The sequence below is a fragment of the Budorcas taxicolor genome, chromosome 3 (genome assembly GCF_023091745.1).
Source record: "Budorcas taxicolor isolate Tak-1 chromosome 3, Takin1.1, whole genome shotgun sequence".
Lineage (NCBI taxonomy): Eukaryota > Metazoa > Chordata > Mammalia > Artiodactyla > Bovidae > Budorcas > Budorcas taxicolor.
In genome coordinates this window covers 77,921,649-77,942,163 of record NC_068912.1, presented here as the reverse complement: position 1 = coordinate 77,942,163, position 20,515 = coordinate 77,921,649, and the positions used below count along the sequence as shown (strand labels likewise).

The 20,515-nt window shown below is 43.3% G+C and overlaps 1 protein-coding gene across 1 annotated transcript in view; it reads left to right on the top strand.

Annotated features, from left to right (window-relative positions):
- IL12RB2 (interleukin 12 receptor subunit beta 2) overlaps nt 1–20,515 on the top strand; it is a 71,136-nt gene extending 50,621 nt beyond the window's left edge. The window contains exons 10-15 of the mRNA XM_052637852.1: nt 345–443; nt 534–692; nt 5,078–5,215; nt 12,437–12,527; nt 15,235–15,334; nt 19,976–20,515. Of these exons, the coding sequence (XP_052493812.1) occupies nt 345–443; nt 534–692; nt 5,078–5,215; nt 12,437–12,527; nt 15,235–15,334; nt 19,976–20,515 (1,127 nt within the window). The remainder of the gene's footprint in view (nt 1–344; nt 444–533; nt 693–5,077; nt 5,216–12,436; nt 12,528–15,234; nt 15,335–19,975) is intronic.

Below are 20,515 nucleotides of genomic sequence, written 5' to 3'. Positions count from 1 at the left end.
CTGTGAAGCAACTGAGATCTGAGTGGAACGTGGTGGGTAGGGGGGCTGGGGGCTGGCAGGGCGGGGCAAAGGGGTAGATTATACTGAGCGGCACCCTGATGAGTCACACCGGAACGTGTCACCCCTGCTCCCCTGTCAGATCATGATAAGTATCAGGAATCAGAAGAGCCGTTCAAGTGCTATGCCTACAAAACACCACCCTTACTTTGCTGTAAACAGCAAATAATTTATTTGTAGAAGTCGAAGTTTTTCCTTAAAAGTGAGTTTTGTTTCAGAAGCTGTCTGTGTGGTTTTGTTTAAACCCTTTTTTGAACTGGAATAGCCTCTGTCTTTATGTCTTGCAGAAAACATAAAACCCTACATCTGTTATGAAATCCGCGTGCATGCACTTGCAGGGGACCAGGGAGGGTGCAACTCCACCTGGGGTAACTCCCAGCACAAAGGTGAGTCTTGGGATCTTTCGTCCAGCTGTGCTCTAGTTTAATGGTTTGGATTTGGAGGGTGACAAAAGCCTCCTATGTTCTACTTCACAGCACCACTGAGTGGCCCCCACATTAATGCCATCTCAGAGGAAAAAGGGAGCGTTTTAATTTCATGGGATGAAATTCCAGCCCGGGAGCAAATGGGCTGCATCCTCCACTACAGGATATATTGGAAGGAACGGGACTCCAACTCCCAGCCTCAGTTTTGTGGTACGTGTGAGAGACAAAGGCAACAGGGCCTTTCTTGTTTAGATGTTGGGAAAACACAAGCGTGTGCAAGTGCTAGCACTGTACCTAGTACTTAGTAGGTGCTCAATAAATATTTGTAAAGTTAATTGAATGAAGAAAAATAAAGACATCTAAACACATACACACTCACAAAGTTACTGAATATGTGTTACATGCCAAGCAAATGGAAGAAATGAAGTTAATGAATGAGGCTCTCAAGGAACTCACTTAGATGGAGACAGCATTTCAAAAAGCAATAAAGGCACTTGGATATCATTATATAGACGCTTGAGGTTTGCAGGGAATGCGTTTGGAAAACCTTTGAATCCCCACACTCGCAAATACCATCATAGCATGTTATTTTCTCCTTAAATGGATAAAACACAATTTAAGTAACTCCTTATGACCCATAATTATGCAATAATACTAAAGCAATTAAATTCTGGCTAGAGCATTATCTCAAGTGATTTCATCACTCATTCACTGAGCAGCTCCAAATCACTTGCCAGATTTAATGTTTTAATCTTTGATTTATGCAGTTTTGTTTTATTTTTCCTGGCTTGAACCTCCCTTTCGTATTTATAGGCAGCCAGAGTTCTTTCAGGAGCATTTATCATAAAGAAGCAACCATTTTATTCCTTACTGAGAATTATTGGGTCCAAGAAGAATGTAACAAAGCTGACCTGCCATATAGTTGCCAGAGCGCTGCCTGCAGAGTGATTTTTACTTGGTAAACTTGAGGAACTGGTCCTCTCTCTTGACCTTAGATCTGCAGTATCGCTTTTCTAAAAGTTATGACTTTTAAAGCTAATTAACTTTTTATTATATAAGTAATACTTATATATGGTAAAACCATTCAAATACTTCAGAAAGATATAAAGTGGGAATTATCCTTTCCTCTATACTTAGGCTGTTAGTAGTTCTTCATGTGTTCTTCCAGAAGAAAACGTAATGCATATTCTAGCATTCATTCAGGATAACCATCTGTATTCTGATCTGTACCTTACTTTGCCTCTCACTAGCAACTAAACAACAAAAAGCATCAATCCATAGTTAGATCTTTCCACATCAGTCCATATGGACTTGTCTCATTCTTCTTTTTAACAGTTCTATAGTGTTCCACTATAAGAACAATCTGCTTAATAATCCACAGCAATCTGCTTAAAAATCCACAATTTCTAAATGCAGCATATCACTCAACGTAACTGCTCCCCACTGTCAGGGTAAGTCAGTTCTGAAATGTACCCTCAAAGGTGCTTCATCAATTGATGTAATCCTGGGCCATTTGGAATGCTTCATGTGACATTTGCTCCCTCTTAAATGTTAATTTTTATAGAATTTAAGTTGAGATGTCTATTTATAATTGATCAACATGGTTAGATGGTTCTAAAATCTGTTCTTGTAGATGTTGAAGAAATTGCCTACCTTACTTGCAACAAATCCCTTAGGTATTTTAAAATAAGTTTAAAAGGAAGACGGTGCAGATTTAAAACCCTATTTTGTACCAGTTTAGATAGCTTCCCTCTTAGCACTTACAGATGAAGAAGACCTGTTCCCTATCTTCAGAGAGCTCACAGTCTACCCATGGAAAAGTACGCAGAAGTGCTGCAAATTCTTTAATCAAGGACTGACAACTCCCTGTTGCTCTTGGCAACCAGAAATTGTTGGCAAATCCACAAGCGCAGTTTCTAGAGAGTGGTAGGAGGCGGAGGGAGAAAGAAACCAGAAAGGCTCCACAACAGCAAAAGGAGCACGGAGTTCCCAGGAGGAAGGACCCTTGTCTTAGGTGTCTTCTGGCCTGGCCCCTGACAGCACAAGCAGGGTGCCGTAAGAGCACTTCACCCGGCCTGGACAGGAGAGAGGCGTAGCACTGGGGCGGGGTGTCTGCTTCCCCAGGCAGTTCCAGCCCACTGCCACTCCTCTGGAAGTGTGTTGATACTGGCATGCGCGCTGCTCTACAGGCACACACAGTCTACTTATTATTACTTGGCTGTTTTTGCCAACATGAAGACAGAAGCCATGTCACCATTGTCTCCCCCTTACTTGCAGTACAGCCAGGCATCCGGTAGGTGTTAATAAGAACAGTATTTTTTGAGTAACAAATGGGTGAATACTGCCTTGCACTTTGTTAAACCAGTGCAGATGATTAGATCAAAGCTAATTTCCAGTAACCAAGCAACTATTTTGCCTGGTTCCCTCGTGGCTGTGTGGTAAACAATCTGCCTGCCAATGCAGGAGACGTGGGTTCAATCTCTGGGTCGGGAAAATCCCCTGGAGAAGGAACCCATTTCAGCATTCTTGCCTGGAGAATCCCATGGACAGAGGAGCCAAGTGGGCTACATTCCACAGGGTCACAAAAGAGTCAGACAGAACTTAGTGACTAAACAACAACAACAGTTTTGCCTGGTACCACTTGCCCTTCTTACTGGTCACCTTTCAGATAATTGGCAACCATTAGCCTCTCCCTAAACTGGTGCCTTTCTCATTTAACCACCATCATCCTAAAGTTTCAGACCCAAGGACTGAATGGCCTCCTTTATCTCTGCCAGATCACAGCCCAGATGAGGCAGCAGAACCAGTATTTCCTGCAGGACTTCTTTCTCCCATTACTCAACTCAACCTATTTGCCAACCAGATTGCTGACACCATCACTCTCCTCCCTGCTCCTCCCATAATTTCTGTTTTTATTCTTCAGATATATACAATATATGCATGTGTATGCATGTGTGTGCGTGTGTGTGTATGTAAACATTTTTGGCCCCGAAAACTATTCAAACACCTTCCCTTGTGTTCCAACGTCTCATTTGACTCCCTGATGTTCACCCTGCATGCTTTGCTGCAGCAAGATGAGCAGAAAGTCTCTCTCAAATTATTTTTTTAGTCCCCTGCCTTGGGAATGAGATACAATTTGGTTTAATCATATAGCTGAAGTCTGTGCAAGCAATTTCATCAGGCTGAAGTAGGGTTGGGAATTTTCCACACGGTACTTTTTCTCAAAAGGATAGAAAGTATAGGAATTGCTCTGCTAGTCACAGCTGTTAAATGATCTGCTGAGGCCTTAGCTCCTTTGGGCAGAGTGAACGCAATAATACAGGGCTCCATCTTGCTGGTCACCCATAGTGAGCAGGGATGTGGGAGTGTCATGGGGTCTGTTATCCCTACTAGTAATAGATGGTGAACTCTTTGAGGCATACTCTGTGTCTCGGTGCCTTGTGTGAATAATAAATATGTTATGACTGTTGAAATAAATTCAGCAAGCAGGGGGAATATCTAACTTGCCCTAGGATTTGTGTGTGCTCAGTCAGTCAGTCTTTGTGGCCACATGGACTGTAGCCCACAAGGCTCCTTTGTCCATGGAATTTTCCAGGCAAGAATACTGGAGTGGTTGCCATTTCCATCTCCAGGGGATCTCCCCGACCCAGGGATCAAACGGGCATCTCCTGCATTCGCAGGCGGATTCTTTACCACTGCACCACCTGGGAAGCCCCACCCTGGGATTTGTAAGCCCATATGTGATGTTGAGGCACACAGTGCTGAGTTCTGGTTTCCACTTTGATCACCAGCACATGGACAAGTCTGCTGAGCAAGTAAGCTACACCTGTGGAAGTTCCAGCCTTAATTTTACAGTTCCCCTCAGTTTCTGAGAGCTCACTCTGAAACTCACACCCAGCAGATCCCTGGACGAGGAGACTGACTGTTTACTAAATGCTACCGACATTCATATTTCTTGGAGGAGAAAAACAACACCAACACATTGCTCAAAAACCAAATCTCCCCTGCTGAGAACCTGCAGGGGTGTTGAAACTGTAAAGAACTGACAATCTAGGCTTAAACTACCAAAATAAATCTAAGTACTATGCTCTCATTTTTTAGATTTTATGTCAAATTGAAGCAGATCAGAGATTAAATCCAAGTCTATTTCATTAATTGATAAATGCACAAATTTCTAAGAAATAGAATTTCTTGAAAATTCTGTTGAAAACAATTTGTATATTTAATTTCCTCCCCAGGAGTTCTCAAATATACCTGATAAATGTCAGAAACATTATAATTATAGGAAATAAAAGGAGTTACTACAGCTAAATAATTTCAAAAGTAAAATAATACACATTCTTTGAAAAGATTTTTATCACAGAAAAAAAAATTTAATTCTTTTGATATGCTGTGACATGGGGCCTTCATAAATGATAGTGTCTAGGGTCTTTCAAAGTATTAAGTACTAATGAATTAGGACTATTTTAAAACAGCAATGTGCTTTTCTTTTTCAAGTTAAATGAAGCATTAACAAATAAATATGAATAAAAGCCCACATTCAAGCATTTCCTTTAATGCATGCCTTCCCTCCTTTATATTTATCTTCCTTTCAGAAATTCCCTATAGGCTCTCCCCAAATTCACATCCCATAGACAGCCTGCAGCCCAGAGTGACATATGTTCTGTGGATGACAGCTCTGACAGCTGCTGGTGAAAGCCCCCAAGGAAATGAAAGAGAATTTTGTCTGCAAGGTAAGAACCACCCTTACAGAGGGCAAGTCCACTGGATTCCTCCATAGGTGTATACTTCCACTATGTGATATGAAGATTATCAGAGCTTTCTTTAATTCACTAATTACTTGCTTGCTGCTACACCTTTGTGTTTGCCATATCCCCTAATTAGAGTGCCCTACCATTTCATTATCTGCTTGGCTACAGTCTCTACTCAGTTTTCAAAACTCAGCAAAAATGTTGCCTCCTCCAGAAAGTCTTCCCAAATGCACATCCATATTTTCTTCATAATATGCTATGCTTAACCCCTATTCAAAACTCTGAGTCCAACAGGCAGGAACTAGTGTCTGTTTATCACTTATTATCAAGATCTGGAACACCACCCAGCACATAGTACGTGTCCTCTGATTATCTGTTCAATGAAAGATGAGCATAATCCCAACGAAGATTCATCTCTTGCCTATTGTCCAACTCTTTGCAACTCCTTGAACTGCAGCACCCCAGGCTTCCCTGTCCTTCACTATCTCCCTGAGTTTGCTCAAACTCATTTCCACTGAGTCCATGATGCTATCCAACCATCTCATCCTCTGTTGCCCTCTTCTCCTCCTGCCCTCAATCTTTCCCAGCATTTGGGGTCTTTTCCAATGAGTAGGCTCTCTGCATCAGGTGGCCAAAGTGTTGAAGCTTCGGCTTCAGCATCAGTCCTTCCAATGAATATTCAGGGTTGATTTCCTTTAGAATTGGCTGCTTTGATCTCCTTGTGGTCCAAGGGACTCTCCAGAGTCTTCTCCAACACCACAGCTCAGAACCATCAATTCTTTGGCATCCATCTTTATGATACAACTCTCACATCCATACATGACTGGAAAAACCATAGCTTTGACAATATGGAACTTGTCAGCAGAGTGATATCTCTGCTTTTTAATATGCTGTCTAGGTTTGTCATAGCTTTTCTTCCAAGGAGCAAGCATCTTTTAATTTCATGGGTGAAGTCGCCATCCACAGTGATTTGGAGCCCAATAAAATAGAATCTGTCACTGCCTCCACGTTTCCCCCTTCCGTTTGCCATGAAGTGATGGGACTGGATGCCATGATCTTACTTTTTTAAACAACTTTTCCATGTCAGATAGTTATCATGCTCAAGGCACTGTGTTAAGCACTTTGCACAGTGTATTTTGTGTGCGGGAAACTTTGAGCAATAACCAAGTAGCTTAAACAACAGAGATTGATTTCCTCACATTTCAGGAGGCTGCAAGTCTGAGAACAAGGTGTCAGCAGAGTTGGCTTCTTTTGAGGGCTGTGAGAGAATCTGTCCCACAGCTCTCATCTCACATCTGGGGGCAATCTCTGGCTCCTGGTTCCTCTGCCTTTTCTAAAACCAGTTTGAACATCTTGAAGTTCACAGTTCATGTACTGTTGAAGCCTGGCTTGGAGAATTTTGAGCATTACTTTACTAGCATATGAGATGAGTTCAGTTGTGCGGTAGTTTGCGCATTCTTTGGCATTGCCTTTTTTTGGGATATAATCAATCTGATTTTGGTGTTGACCATCTGGTGATGTCTATGTGTAGAGTCTTCTCTTGTGTTGTTGGAAGAGGGTGTTTGCTATGACCAGTGCATTTTCTTGGCAAAACTCTATTAGTCTTTGCCCTGCTTCATTCCGCATTCTGAGGCCAAATTTGCCTGTTACTCCAGGTGTTTCTTGACTTCCTACTTTTGCATTCCAGTCCCCTAGAATGAAAAGGACATCTTTTGGGGGTGTTAGTTCTAAAAGGTCTTGTAGGTCTTCATAAAACCGTTCAATTTCAGCTTCTTCAGCGTTACTGGTTGGGGCATAGACTTGGATTACCGTGATATTGAATGGTTTGCCTTGAAGACGAACAGAGATCATTCTGTCATTTTTGAGATCGCACTCAAGTACTGCATTTTGGACTCTTTTGTTGACCATGATGGCTACTCCATTTCTTCTGAGGGATTCCTGCCCGCAGTGGTAGATATAATGGTCATCTGAGTTAAATTCACCCATTCCAGTCCATTTTAGTTCGCTGATTCCTAGAATGTCAATGTTCACTCTTGCCATCTCCTGTTTGACCACTTCCAATTTGCCTTGATTCATGGACCTGACATTCCAGGTTCCTATGCAATATTGCTCTTTACAGCATCGGACCTTGCTTCTATCACCAATCACATCCACAACAGCGTATTGTTTTTGCTTTGGCTCCATCCCTTCATTCTTTCTGGAGTTATTTCTCCACTGATCTCCAGTAGCATATTGGGCACCTACTGACCCCGGGAGTTCCTCTTTCAGTATCCTATCATTTTGCCTTTTCATACTGTTCATGGGGTTCTCAAGGCAAGAATACTGAAGTGGTTTGCCATTCCCTTCTCCAGTGGACCACATTCTGTCAGACCTCTCCACTATGACCCACCCGTCTTGGGTGGCCCTGCAGGCATGGCTTAGTTTCATTGAGTTAGACAAGGCTGTGGTCCTAGGGTGATTAGATTGACTAGTTTTCTGTGAGTATGGTTTCAGCGTGTCTACCCTCTGATGTCCTCTTGCAACACCTGCCTTCTTACTTGGGTTTCTCTTACCTTGGGCAAGGGGTATCAGTTGATTATATTCTTTCCAGCCAAAGATGGAGAAGCTCTATACAGTCAACAAAAATAAGACTAGGAGCTGACTGTGGCTCAGATCATGAACTCCTTATTACCAAATTCAGACTTAAATTGAAGAAAGTAGGGAAAACCTCTAGACCATTCAGGTATGACCTAAATCAAATCCCTTATGATTATACAGTGGAAGTGAGGAATAGATTTATGGGCATAGATCTGATAGATAGAGTGCCTGATGAACTATGGAATGAGGTTCATGACACTGTACAGTAAAACAGGGATCAAGATTATCCCCATGAAAAGAAATGCAAAAAAGCAAAATGGCTGTCTGGGGAAGCCTTACAAATAGCTGTGAAAAGAAGAGAAGTGAAAAGCAAAGGAGAAAAGGAAAGATATAAGCATCTGAATGCAGAGTTCCAAAGAATAGCAAGAAGAGATAAGAAAGCCTTCTTCAGCAACCAATGCAAAGAAATAGAGGAAAACAACAGAATGGGAAAGACTAGAGATCTCTTCAAGAAAATTAGAGATACCAAGGGAACATTTCATGCAAAGATGGGCTCGATAAAGGACAGAAATGGTATGGACCTAACAGAAGCAGAAGATATTAAGAAGAGGTGGCAAGAATAAACAGAAGAACTGTACAGAAAAGATCTTCATGACCCGGATAATCACGATGGTATGATCACTCGTCTAGAGCCAGACAACCTATGCGAAGTCAAATGGGCCTTAGAAAGCATCACTACGAACAAAGCTAGTGAAGGTGATGGCATTCCAGTTGAGCTATTTCAAATCCTGAAAGATGATGCTGTGAAAGTGCTGCACTCAATATGCCAGCAAATTTGGAAAACTCAGCAGCAGCCACAGGACTGGAAAAGCTCAGTTTTCATTCCAATCCCAAAGAATGCTCAAACTACTGCACAATTGCACTCATCTCACATGCTAATAAAGTAATGCTCAAAATTCTCCAAGCCAGGCTTCAGCAATATGTAAACTGTGAACTTCCAGATGTTCAAGCTGGTTTTAGAAAAGGCAGAGGAACCAGAGATCAAATTGCCACCATCTACTGGAAAAAGCAAGAGAGCTCCAGAAAAACATCTATTTCTGCTTTATTAACTATGCCAAAGCCTTTGACTGTGTGGATCACAATAAACTGTGGAAAATCCTGAGAGAGATGGGAATACCAGACCACCTGACCTGCCTCTTGAGAAATCTGTATGCAGGTCAGCAAGCAACAGTTAGAACTGGACATGGAACAACAGACTGGTTCCAAATAGGAAAAGGAGTACGTCAAGGCTGTGTATTGTCACCCTGCTTATTTAACTTCTATTCAGAGTACATCATGAGAAACGCTGGACTGGAAGAAACACAAGCTGGAATCAAGATTGCAGGAGAAATATCAATAACTTCAGATATGCAGATGACACCACCCTTATGGCAGAAAGTGAAGAGGAACTAAAAAGCCTCTTGATGAAAGTGAAAGAGGAGAGTGAAAAAGTTCGCTTAAAACTCAACATTCAGAAAACGAAGATCATGGCATCCAGTCACTTCATGGGAAATAGATGGGGAAACAGTGGAAACAGTGTCAGACTTTATTTTTTTGGGCTCCAAAATCACTGCAGATGGTGATTGCAGCCATGAAATTAAAAGATGCTTACTCCTTGGAAGAAAAGTTATGACCAACCCAGATAGCATATTCAAAAGCAGAGACATTACTTTGCCAACTAAGGTCCATCTAGTCAAGGCTATGGTTTTTGCAGTAGTCATGTATGGATGTGAGAGTTGGACTGTGAAGAAAGCTGAGCACCGAAGAATTGATGCTTTTGAACTGTGGTGTTGGAGAAGACTCATGAGAGTCCCTTGGACAGCAAGGAGATCCAACCAGTCCACCTGAAGGAAATCAGTCCTGAATATTCATTGGAAAGACTGATGCTGAAGCTGAAACTCCAGTACTTTGGCCACCTGATGCGAAGAACTAACTCATCTGAAAAGACCCTGATGCTGGGAAAGCTTGAGGGTAGGAGGAGAAGGGGACGACAGAGGATGAGATGGTTGGATGGCATCACTGACTCAATGGACATGAGTCTGAGTGAACTCTGGGAGTTGGTGATGGACAGGGAGGCCTGGCGAGCTGCAGTCCACCGAGTCACAAAGAGTTGGACACAACTGAGCAACTGAACTGAATTGAACTGAACTACTCCAGTCTGACCTTATCTTAACTAATAGCCTTTGCAATGACCCTATTTCCAAATAAGGTCACTTTTTGAAGAATTGGAAGTTAAAACTTCTACACACGAATTTCAGGGTGGGAGGACACGATCCAACCCCTGCAACGCACACCTGCACTCATTTGACCCTGACTGCAGCTGTGTCACATGCCTCCACCAGGCGCAGTACCAGGCACTCCACAGGAAATGAATGCAGGAGTGAGGGGTTAGGGTGTCGTTTTATAGGTACGAGGTGCACAATGATCCAGGGTCATAGAGGTGGCAAGTGCGAGAACTACAAATCAGACTCAGATCTGAGTTTAAGTTAAACTTGAATATGTGAAGAAGTGGCCCAGCTAACATGGGTTTCTCTCCTGCCAGCTAAGTTACACTGTTCTCTCTGGCAGTGCCTTTTACATCTGCTCCAAGCATAAAACAAGCTATTCTTGTTTGTGACAAGGACTACCGAGTTAATCATTCAGGACCCTATGCTAGATACTTCTCCACTGGGAAAACTGACAACTCATCTCCCAGCACTCTCATGAAAGTAAACTTGTGAGCAGTTAATTGGATTAAGGACTCAGCATCTTTGTGCTCCTGGTACTCCAGACCTGTCCCATCTGCCCAGAAAGCAAAGCAGATGCTAAAGAAATGTCAGACTGTGCCAGTTGTGTGGGGTGGTAACAAGGCTGCCAGCATTAATTCCCCTATTCAGCCCTAGGAACAACCCTTCTCATGGGAGTAGCAGGCCTCTGGCCTCTAGTGCCCCCTGCACACCCTCCTTACCCCCAACCTGTTCTTCACTCTCTCAAAAGAAGGGTCTTTCTACAAGATCCCTGTTGCTGACATTCTACCTCCTGTTGCAACCCATCCATGGTTCCCAAGGGCTTTCAAGCGAGAATTCAAACTGCTTTGTTACCAGTCCCTGCGTGACCTGGTCCCGTTCACCTGTCGAGCCCCATCCTCTGCCACACACTCATCATTTGTACTAGAAAGCGAGACCAGACTATCTGTGGTTGCTGAAGCACTCTGCTTCCTCCTTCCATGCCTAGTCTGCTAGTCTGTCTGCACTTCCCCAGCTTGTCCGCACAGCTGACTTCTAGCCATCCAGCTCTGAACTTTTGACATCCTGCCCTTGGGGACACCTTCCTGCGCTGCTCATGAAACCGCTTCACATGTTGTTTTCTGCAACAGTGCCTCATACATGCTGTTTTTACATGTATCCCATGGCATCATGGTTTACTGTTTACATGTTTATACATCCGTCATCTGGACTATCTTCATGACTTCTTAAGACAGCAAAGCCCATGTCCTATTCATCTGTGTATTCCAGCATTTAACCTGTCCTGTTACTTGGTTTACACTCAATACATGTTGGGTGAATTCAATGGAAAATCCCAATACATAGTGAAATGTTGCTTATAGGAAGGAATCAGAACAATTTCAAAGACCCAAGTTAGAGGGCTTATTCAATGGCTTGGTAAAATTAATAGCTACCATTTCTTGAGGGCTTCTGTGTTCAGATACGTGACTATGTGCTTTAAGTACACCACCTCTAATGTCCACAGCAACCTGCAAGGTAGATGTTATCATTCACCATTTATAGGTCAATTATCTGAGGTCCACACATCAGCCAGTGGCAGAGCCAGGACTAGACTCCAGGGCTCCCAGGTCACAGCCAGGGCTTTGTATACCACACTCCCTTTCCTTCTGCCCCTAGCAGAGGAGGGAGCCCTTGCAGGATTGGAGCTCCTCTGTTCGAACCATAGAATTGGCCCTTTTGTGCCCTTTCTCCCTAACTGAATGGGCAAAAGTGAGTCAGCCTTGTTCCTGAGTCCAGCTACACAGGCGCTGTAAAGCCTAGGGAGTTCACACAACTGTCAGTATTTATTTATTTACTTATTTACTTAGCTATGCTGGGTCCTAATTGCAGCATGCAAGATCTTTAGTTGTGGCATGTGAACTCTTAGTTGCAGTATGTGGGGTCTAGTACCCTGACCAGTGATCGAACCCGGGCCCCCTGCATTGGAAGCACAGAGTCTCCAAGCCACTGGACCACTGGGGGGATCCCACAGTCAGTATTTAGAAATGTTCACTGAGGACATTTCTAAACTCATTCCAAACTCAGTCACAGGGTTTGCTCACTTTTTGCTGCTGCTGCTGCTAAGTTGCTTCAGTTGTGTCTGACTCTATGCGACCCCATAGACAGCAGCCCACCAGGCTTCCCCGTCCCTGGGATTCTCCAGGCAAGAACACCCGAGTGGGTTGCCATTTCCTTCTCCAATGTGTGAAAGTGAAGTCATTCAGTCGTGTCCGACTCTTAGCGACCCCATGGACTGCAGCCCACCAGGCTCCTCCATCCATGGGATTCTCCAGGCAAGAGTGCTGGAGTGGGGTGCCATTGCCTTCTTCACTTTTTGCTGCAGGTAAAGCCAATTGGAGCGCATTTGTGGCACCAAGTATCTTCATGGCTGTCATCATGGTGGGCATTCTCTCAATGCGTTGCTTCCGACAAAAGTAAGTTCGTTACACCTGCCAACTTTGGTAAAAGCTGTTTGTTTCATATAATAGCTGTTTGTTTCATATAATAGCTGTTGCTGCTGTGGGTCAAAAAGATGGTTTTCTCATGCATTGCTGGTATCAGACTAAGTATATTCAGCTTTTTAGAGTGACAGTATATGTTTAACTTTTTATAATATTAAACCTTTCCCCTAACAATTTCTAACTAGAAATTTATTCTATCATAGGTATATACAGTTATTTTGTGGCAAATATGTTCACTGAAGTATTATTCACAAAAGGAGAACAATTTGAAGCAAACTAAATGCCTGACAACATGGAATTGTATAAATAAATCACAATATATTTTATGCCATATAGCATACTATGCATTCATTACAGATATAGAAGAAAAGTAAATCATATGAATATTTGCTATATGGCATTTTAAAAAGCAGGTTGTAAAACAAAATGTACTATCATTTAAAAAAAAAAAATAGTGCATAGACACATGCACACAGACATGTAAGATGTACTAGTGAGCATTAAATTTGGTTGTATATAACTTAGAAAGCCAAAATAATATGACAGATGAGCTAAGCTTCTCACTCAGGTAAAGGAAGTCAACTCAGGTACTGACTGGTGTAGGAGCTCCCTGGTCATCAGGGACCTAGGCTCCTTTTTCTGCTGCACTGTCCAGACACTGGCTTCTCTCTTCATGGCCCTCATGAGACCCTCATGAAGTTCACCTCATGGCCCAATGGCTGCAGGAACTGTGGCCATCAGGCCTGCATTCTACAACTCTAGGGAGAAGGGAAGCGCCCGTACCTACCTATTCAGGAGCCTTCATGTGAAGAAGTCACATGTGACACTTTTTTGACATCTCATTGGCCAGAACTTGATGAGGCAAGAGATGCTTAAAACTGTGACCTTTTAGCTGGGCTCCTTGTTGTCCCAGTAAATCAGGGTCCCCTTCCAAGAAAGAGGGGAAAACGTGTACTGGATGGCAGTTAATATACTCCTCCCCAAGGATATACACTAAAATATTAATGGTGGTTATAACAGGGGGATAGAATCATAGGTGATCTTAGTTTTGTTTAACTATAGTTTCTAAAATTTCTTTAAACATGTACCATTTGGTATGAATAATTTTTTTAATGAATTAGTTATGCAATAGTTTTCTTCAAATGTTGTGTAAAGTAGAAGAGATCAAAGTAAAACCACAGTAGAAAAGTCATCTTCTACTGGCCATTGAACTTGTTTGAAAGGCTTTCCATTTATTAAAGCTCTCTCATATGTGATACATATTTCAAAGCAGAGCTCTTTTTAGGTAGACTTTGAAAAAGTTGAACTCAAAGAGTCAACTAGAATCCCATGCATCCTCCTGAGGGAAATAGTATCAGTTAGGGTAGAGGCATCTGCTGTTAAAAAAAAAAAAAGAACGAACGAACGAACCTCCAAATATAGTGGCTTTAATAAAATAGCTTATTTTTCTCCCATATAATTCTAAGGTGTGTCATCCCGATTGGTCATCAGCTCTGCTCCACACAGCCATTTAGGGATCCAGTTGTCTTCCATTTTATTGGCCCACAATCCTTTGGGTACTTTCCTCATCTGCATGATCTATACTAGGTCACAGGAACCTTTGCTCACATTTCTTTGGGAAAAAAAAAATCTAGTCACATGGCCTCATCTCGTTTGAAAGGGCTAAATACATCACAGCAGCTCACTATTCTTATTAAACAAAGTTTATTAAAGCCACATCTTTAAAACTGCTTCATATTGCTCTTGAGTTTTTTTTAAAAAAGGCAAAATAGTTAAGTCATGTGCATATAAGAAACATTTTTTGGATTTTTCTTCCACATCATAAACTCATCTTAAAGTATCTTCAAAAACCCAGAGATGTGGAAAGAAATAAAAGACCCTCTGATCACCAAATACAACTACTGCTGGATATTTCCATATGGTATTTTTTTCTTGGCTTTTTTTTTTAAGCTTGGTTATGTCCAAGCTGTTTATGCCACTTGTATCCTGTTTTAGTCTTTATTTACTTTTAGCAAAACAGTTTATTTGCCATTACAAGCTCTTTATAAACATTCTAATTTACTAAATAGTAATCTCCCCAAGGGTATTGACCATGTCCTCTTATTTGCTGTTTTATCCATGCAGCATATGGCACTGTGCTGGTCATACATTAGGGATTCAGTCAATGTCTGTTGAATGAGCACTTGGCTGCTCAATGATAGCTAAACATCATACTGAGGGAAAGTTCCATAGTTTATTTAGCAAACCCTAAGTGGTTTGGCACAAGCGTTATCATCTGTCCAGACTTCATAGAAAACTAGTCCAGCCTTAGGTGAGGCAACATCTTTCTCCTGCAGTATTTACATTTTATTCATTTGCTTAATCCTGCACTGAAATCACTTCACTAAGAACCTGTGTGAAGAGCTGACTCATTGGAAAAGACTCTGATGCTAGGAGGGATTGGGGGCAGGAGGAGAAGGGGACGACAGAGGATGAGATGGCTGGATGGCATCACGGACTCGATGGATGTGAGTCTGAGTGAACTCCGGGAGTTGGTGATGGACAGGGAGGCCTGGTGTGCTGCGATCCATGGGGTTGCAAAGAGTTGGACACAACTGAGCGACTGAACTGAACTGAAGAACCTGTGTTCCATGCCACTGTGTGCACCCTTAACCAGATGTCATGCTGTCTTTATCTGCAGGGTATTTGTTCTCCTTTTGGCCCTCAGACCTCAGTGGTGTAGCAAAGAAATTCCAGATCCAGCAAATAGCACTTGGGCCAAGAAATATCCTATCGTGGAGGTAAGGTGTAAAGCCGTGTTGGCCAGTCAATGGGGTTCTAAGTCTCCCCTTGTAGTTACAGGGAAACCTAGGTGCTTAGATCCTGTGAGTAAGCTGTTTATCATACCAGGTTACCGTCTGAGTTATCACCCCCATGCATAGTAATTTTCTGAAGCTTATGCGTGCATGCTCATTCAGTCATGTCCAACTTTCTGCAACTCCATGGGCTGCAGCCTGCCAGGCTCCTCTGTCCATAGGATTTTCTAGGCAGGAATGTTGGAAATTTCCTACTCTGGGGAATCTTTCCAACCCAGGGATCGAACCACATCTCTTGCATTGTCAGGTGGATTCTTTTATCATTGAGCCACCTGGGAAGCCCCTGAAGCTTATGACCAAGACTGAAAACCCAAAGCTTTCCATTCCTATCTATGCATTATGTTCCCCTCCTCACCTCAGCTTACTTCAAAAAAAGATTTAAAAAGCAAGTGTATTTGGTGAGCATTGGCTCATCCAAATTCAAAAGCACTGAAGCTTTTACTGTGATGCTCCCAGTCCTTTGTGAGCTCAGAACAGATAAATAGAGCCCAGACTATCTTGGTTTTGGCAGGAAGCCAGTAAGTCATTCCATTGTGCAAGGAAAAGGTTCTAAGGCAGGAGAGGTTGCTCAGCCAGCACAGGGGAGTGCTGGGAGGAGAGGACACGCAGGGACCTGCTGCCACCGTCCCAGGAGGGGAAAGCAGCTCACAGCGGGCAAGAGGTCTCCGGCCAAGGACCTTGAAGTGGAAGGCATCTGAATGCGGAGCCAGAATATGCACTGAAGGGGAATAAAGGGGGACGGGGGGCCCATGTTCTTCCCATCAGCTGGGGCCTTAGCAGCCCCACACTCGCATGTCTTAGAGCCCGGTTCCTCCAAGACTTTTCTTCTTCAGTCACCCATGTATTCTCTCATCCACACCCTTCCTCAGGCCAAAAGACAGTGGTACCAGCTGCTCCTCAGGGAAAGAGCTGCTCCCAGCTATGTCTGCGTCAGTAGGAATTTAAGTCACCACAGTTTAATTCCTTTGAAATAAGGCCACCTCTGCCACTTACTATGTCAGTGATCCTTGAGGAGCTTGTCTGATGACATGAGCCCTAGTTTCATCCTCCGTAAAATAGGAGTTGACAATACCTCTCATATATATTGTTGTGAAGACTAAATCAGATGCCATGTAAGGCACATGTATCGTACAAGGCAAAGATCATTCATTTTCTTCCCAGGAAGATTTATTCTTGAAGTCGTCTTTCTCTGTTGAGGAGTTTTGTCCCTGTTAAGTTACAGTAGCAAGAACAGTATAATAGTAACAATATATGTATGTATCACACAATGTTTATGTATAAAATATAATGTACATTCTCTATGCCAGGCACTGTAAAAAAATTTTCATGTATTAACATCTAACCTGTACAACAGCTTTATGAGGTTATAATGTGATCGTCCCCATTTCTCAAATAAGGAAGCTGAGGCACAGAGGATTCAGTAACTTGTCCAGTGTTAGTCGACTAGTAGGTGGATCCTGGGTTCACATTTAAGTAGGATGTGCTGTCTGCCATTATACTTTTAAATGTTCTAAAAGATCTTCAGCACAGGGTGAGGGAGGTGTTTCCAGCAGTCAGTGCCTCTGAGCTGAAAAGACTAACTCAAGAGGTGTTCCCACACTTGACCCTCACTTGGAGGCAGTATTGTAATGACCTTAGGGAATGTACTCAATAAGGATGCCACTGCTAGTGTTAGAGGGGATTCAGGTGCCAGGAGTTGAATAAGCTGAGCTCTAAGGCCTCTCTCTTCCAATGCTGAGATGCCATAGTCCCATGTCCTGAAAGCCTGAAATAGCACAGTGGGGAGCAGCTCCGGGTCAGTCACAGACACCTGGCTCCCACGCTGGTGGCTTTGGTGGCATGGTCTCTATTTGCCACTGCCTGGGTATGAGGGGACACAGAGGCATACAGAGCCACTGAAGAGCCCATCAAAAGCTTAGAAGAGGTGCTGAGATAAACAAAGGGTTAGAGAAAGTAACACAGGGAAACAACAACAGAAATTGCCACACACATGCCCGAAGTTCTACAGTATGAGTATTTTCATTGCAGCATTATAAATAGAAGCCAAACATTACATAATGTAACCTGCCACCAGGGGGCCAGTTTAAACATTTGGGTATATCTGTACAGTAAGAGGTTATGAAACTACTAAAAACAAAACTGAGATCTATATGTATCTAAATCTCTAGTATAAAGGTGAAAAAAAGCAGTTTGTAGTAATTGTCTAAAGTTGATTCTCATTTGTATAAAAGGAAGGTGATTATACACACACACACTCTCTCTCTCTCCAACATGTGCACACGATATTTCTGGAAGCCTAAATATGAAACTGGTAATGGTGGTTATCTTTGGGGAGGCAGTTGAAGGCAGTTGTAATTTTTATTACAAATTCTCTTTGAACAGAAAAAAAAAATATATACAAGACTATGTCCCGATATTTCTTTTGCAAAAAAAAAAACCCACCAATAAATTAGAAAATTTAAAAAAAAAATTAAACATGCCATTGCCTTGTGGCAGCCTCAGAACCCCACGTCACTAGACCCTTGCAAGGGGTAGAATATTTTTAAAGGGCCAAACTGCTCTTCTGGTGACAGGCTGGGACAGACATCAGAAACAATAGTCTTTCACCTCCAACAAAATGTGCTTTGAGTTCCCAGACTTTACATTCCCCTGCAAGTGAAAGTATCAGTTGCTTAGTCAGGTCTGACCCTTTGCAACCCCATGGACTGTAGCCTGTCCATGGGATTCTCCAGGCAAGAATACTAGAATGGATTGCCATTCCCTTCTCCAGGGGATCTTCCCCACCCAGGGATTGAACCCAGGTTTCCTGCATCACAGGCAGATTCTTTACCATCTGAGCCACCTACCATTTCTTAAAATGTGGCCAAAAAGACATGGTCTTTAAACTCGAGAGGAAAAGGCCCAAGCATAAAGGGAATACTGGGATGTTATCCATTTTGAGCTTGTAAAAGCTTAAAATAGTTCCTATGATATACCTGAGTTATTACTGGTCCAAGAGGCCTTGCCCCATGATCTTGTCAGCCAGGGGGCCTGCTTTGTAAAAGTTCTGAGGTACACCCTCTGCTGGTACTACCAGAACTGTCAAAAGGCAGAGCCTTACCTTATGAATACAAGGTGATCCTCACTCTCTGTGATCCTTCCCTAGTGGTGGTTACAGTGTTTTGGCAGCTGCCAGCCATGTTTCAAGCCAGACCAATGTGCCAGGGCCAGATTGCTTAGCAATAGGAAAAGAGCAGGCTCTGAAAAGAAAAGTACACACCTACCCTATGGCAGCTCGGGGCCCTTTGTAGAAGTCTGCCCTGAGATGGCATTGTTATTCACTTTGGGGACACTTGCCACGCTTGAGGCAAGGGAGAAGACCTCAGTGACCAGTATAGATCATACCATTCTCGCACAGCTTGGAATCTTACAGATAAGTGATTCAAAGGCCAGAGAGGTGTATTGCGTTTTCCCAAGCTGTAGATTCTCAGAGCTGGGATTAGTCCTCAGGGTTTGCCCTAGAAAAAGGCTAGTTTTACTATCTTCCTCCTATAAAATCTGGTCCCTGCTTGCAGCTGACAGACATGTTTTGAGGAGAGGGCGGGGTTTGCCTTTTTTTTTTTTAAGTAACAGTATAAAGCATCTTGTGCCAAGAATCTAACAGCTGGCTTCTTTGCTGTTGTAGGAATCCAGTGTGGGGAACAGTCACTAGGGGCTTCCTGAAAGTGGGCTTTGGAGCTCTTCTTCAGAAAAATCAAGCAGGCAGCATAAAAGAAAGTTTCAAGTATGGGGAGAGCCCAATAATGCCTATAAAAAGAAAGGTCAATAGAGTGCTTAAACTTGGACTCAGGAATCAGTAGTATGCTTGGAAAGGAGATGTAACCAACCAGATGTTGAGAAAGACAGAGCAAGAAGAGTAACAGACAAAATTAGCTATAGTGAGGAAAGGATGAAAACGTCTTCCAAATAAGTTATTCTAGAGGAGTCTTAAGAGCAGAACTGACAAGGATATTACCCTGCCAAAAACCTTTCAGCAGTTGTATCAAAGCCCGAACTCTTAAGTATCCTTTAAAAGTCCCTTCATCATGTGATCTCCTTCTCTTTCTAAAGCCTTAGTGTGCCTGTCCCAAGAAAGAACTAGCAGCTTCGAGTAGACCAATCCTCCTCGCCCCACCAGCTCCTTACCTAGGAAAAACTATACACCTCTCAGGATTCAGCTCTAGTATCATCCTTTTAAAGTCTTCCATGCCTCCTCCCTAGACAGCTGCAAACTCAGCCTTTCCTCTGCACCCACTGTGCCTTCTATGCTAGAGGAAAAGCAGCTGGTGCAGTTTGACTCACCAGAAACAGCCTAGCTGACGGTTGAGTGGGATAGTGACTCACTCACTGCTAGGGGCTGAGAGGAGTCCACGGCTCGCCAACAACGTTAACTGCCTCTCTTACCTCCCAAAGTTAAGGGCCCACAGTGTTCCGCCTCGAGCTGAGTAGGTAGTGCAGGCTGCGAGGCCTTTTGGAACCCTGAACAAGTTGGTTGTCAAGGCTACTTACTCAACATACCCATGTGAGCCTCTTCTTTCCCTTTCTCAGGAAAAGACACAGCTGGCCTTGGATAGGCTCCTGACAGACTGGGCCACTCCTGAAGAACCTGAGCCCCTGGTTATCAACGAAGTCCTTTGTCGAGTGACACCAGTCTTCAGCCTTCCCCATCACCCCAGCTGGTCAGAAAAGGGACAAGGAGTCCAAGGTCACTATACCTCTGAGGAAGACACAGGGTACAGTGCCTCGAGCCCACCACCTCCAAGGGCTCTCACAGCAGAGATAGGACAAGGCGTGGACCTATACAAGGTTCTAGGGAGCAAGGGCCCTGACTCAAAGCCGGGAAACCCAGCCAGCCCCTTGACCATCCTCCCAGTGGACTACCTTCCTACCCATGAGGGCTACTTACCCTCCAACATGAATTATCTCCCTTCACATGAGGCTCCCATAACTGATCCTCTGGAAGAACTGCCTCAGCACATCTCTCTTTCCATTTTCCCCTCAAGTTCCCTTCGCCCACTTACCTTCTCCTGTGGTGAGAAGTTGACTCTGGACCAGTTAAAGATGGGGTGTGGCTCCCTCATGCTCTGA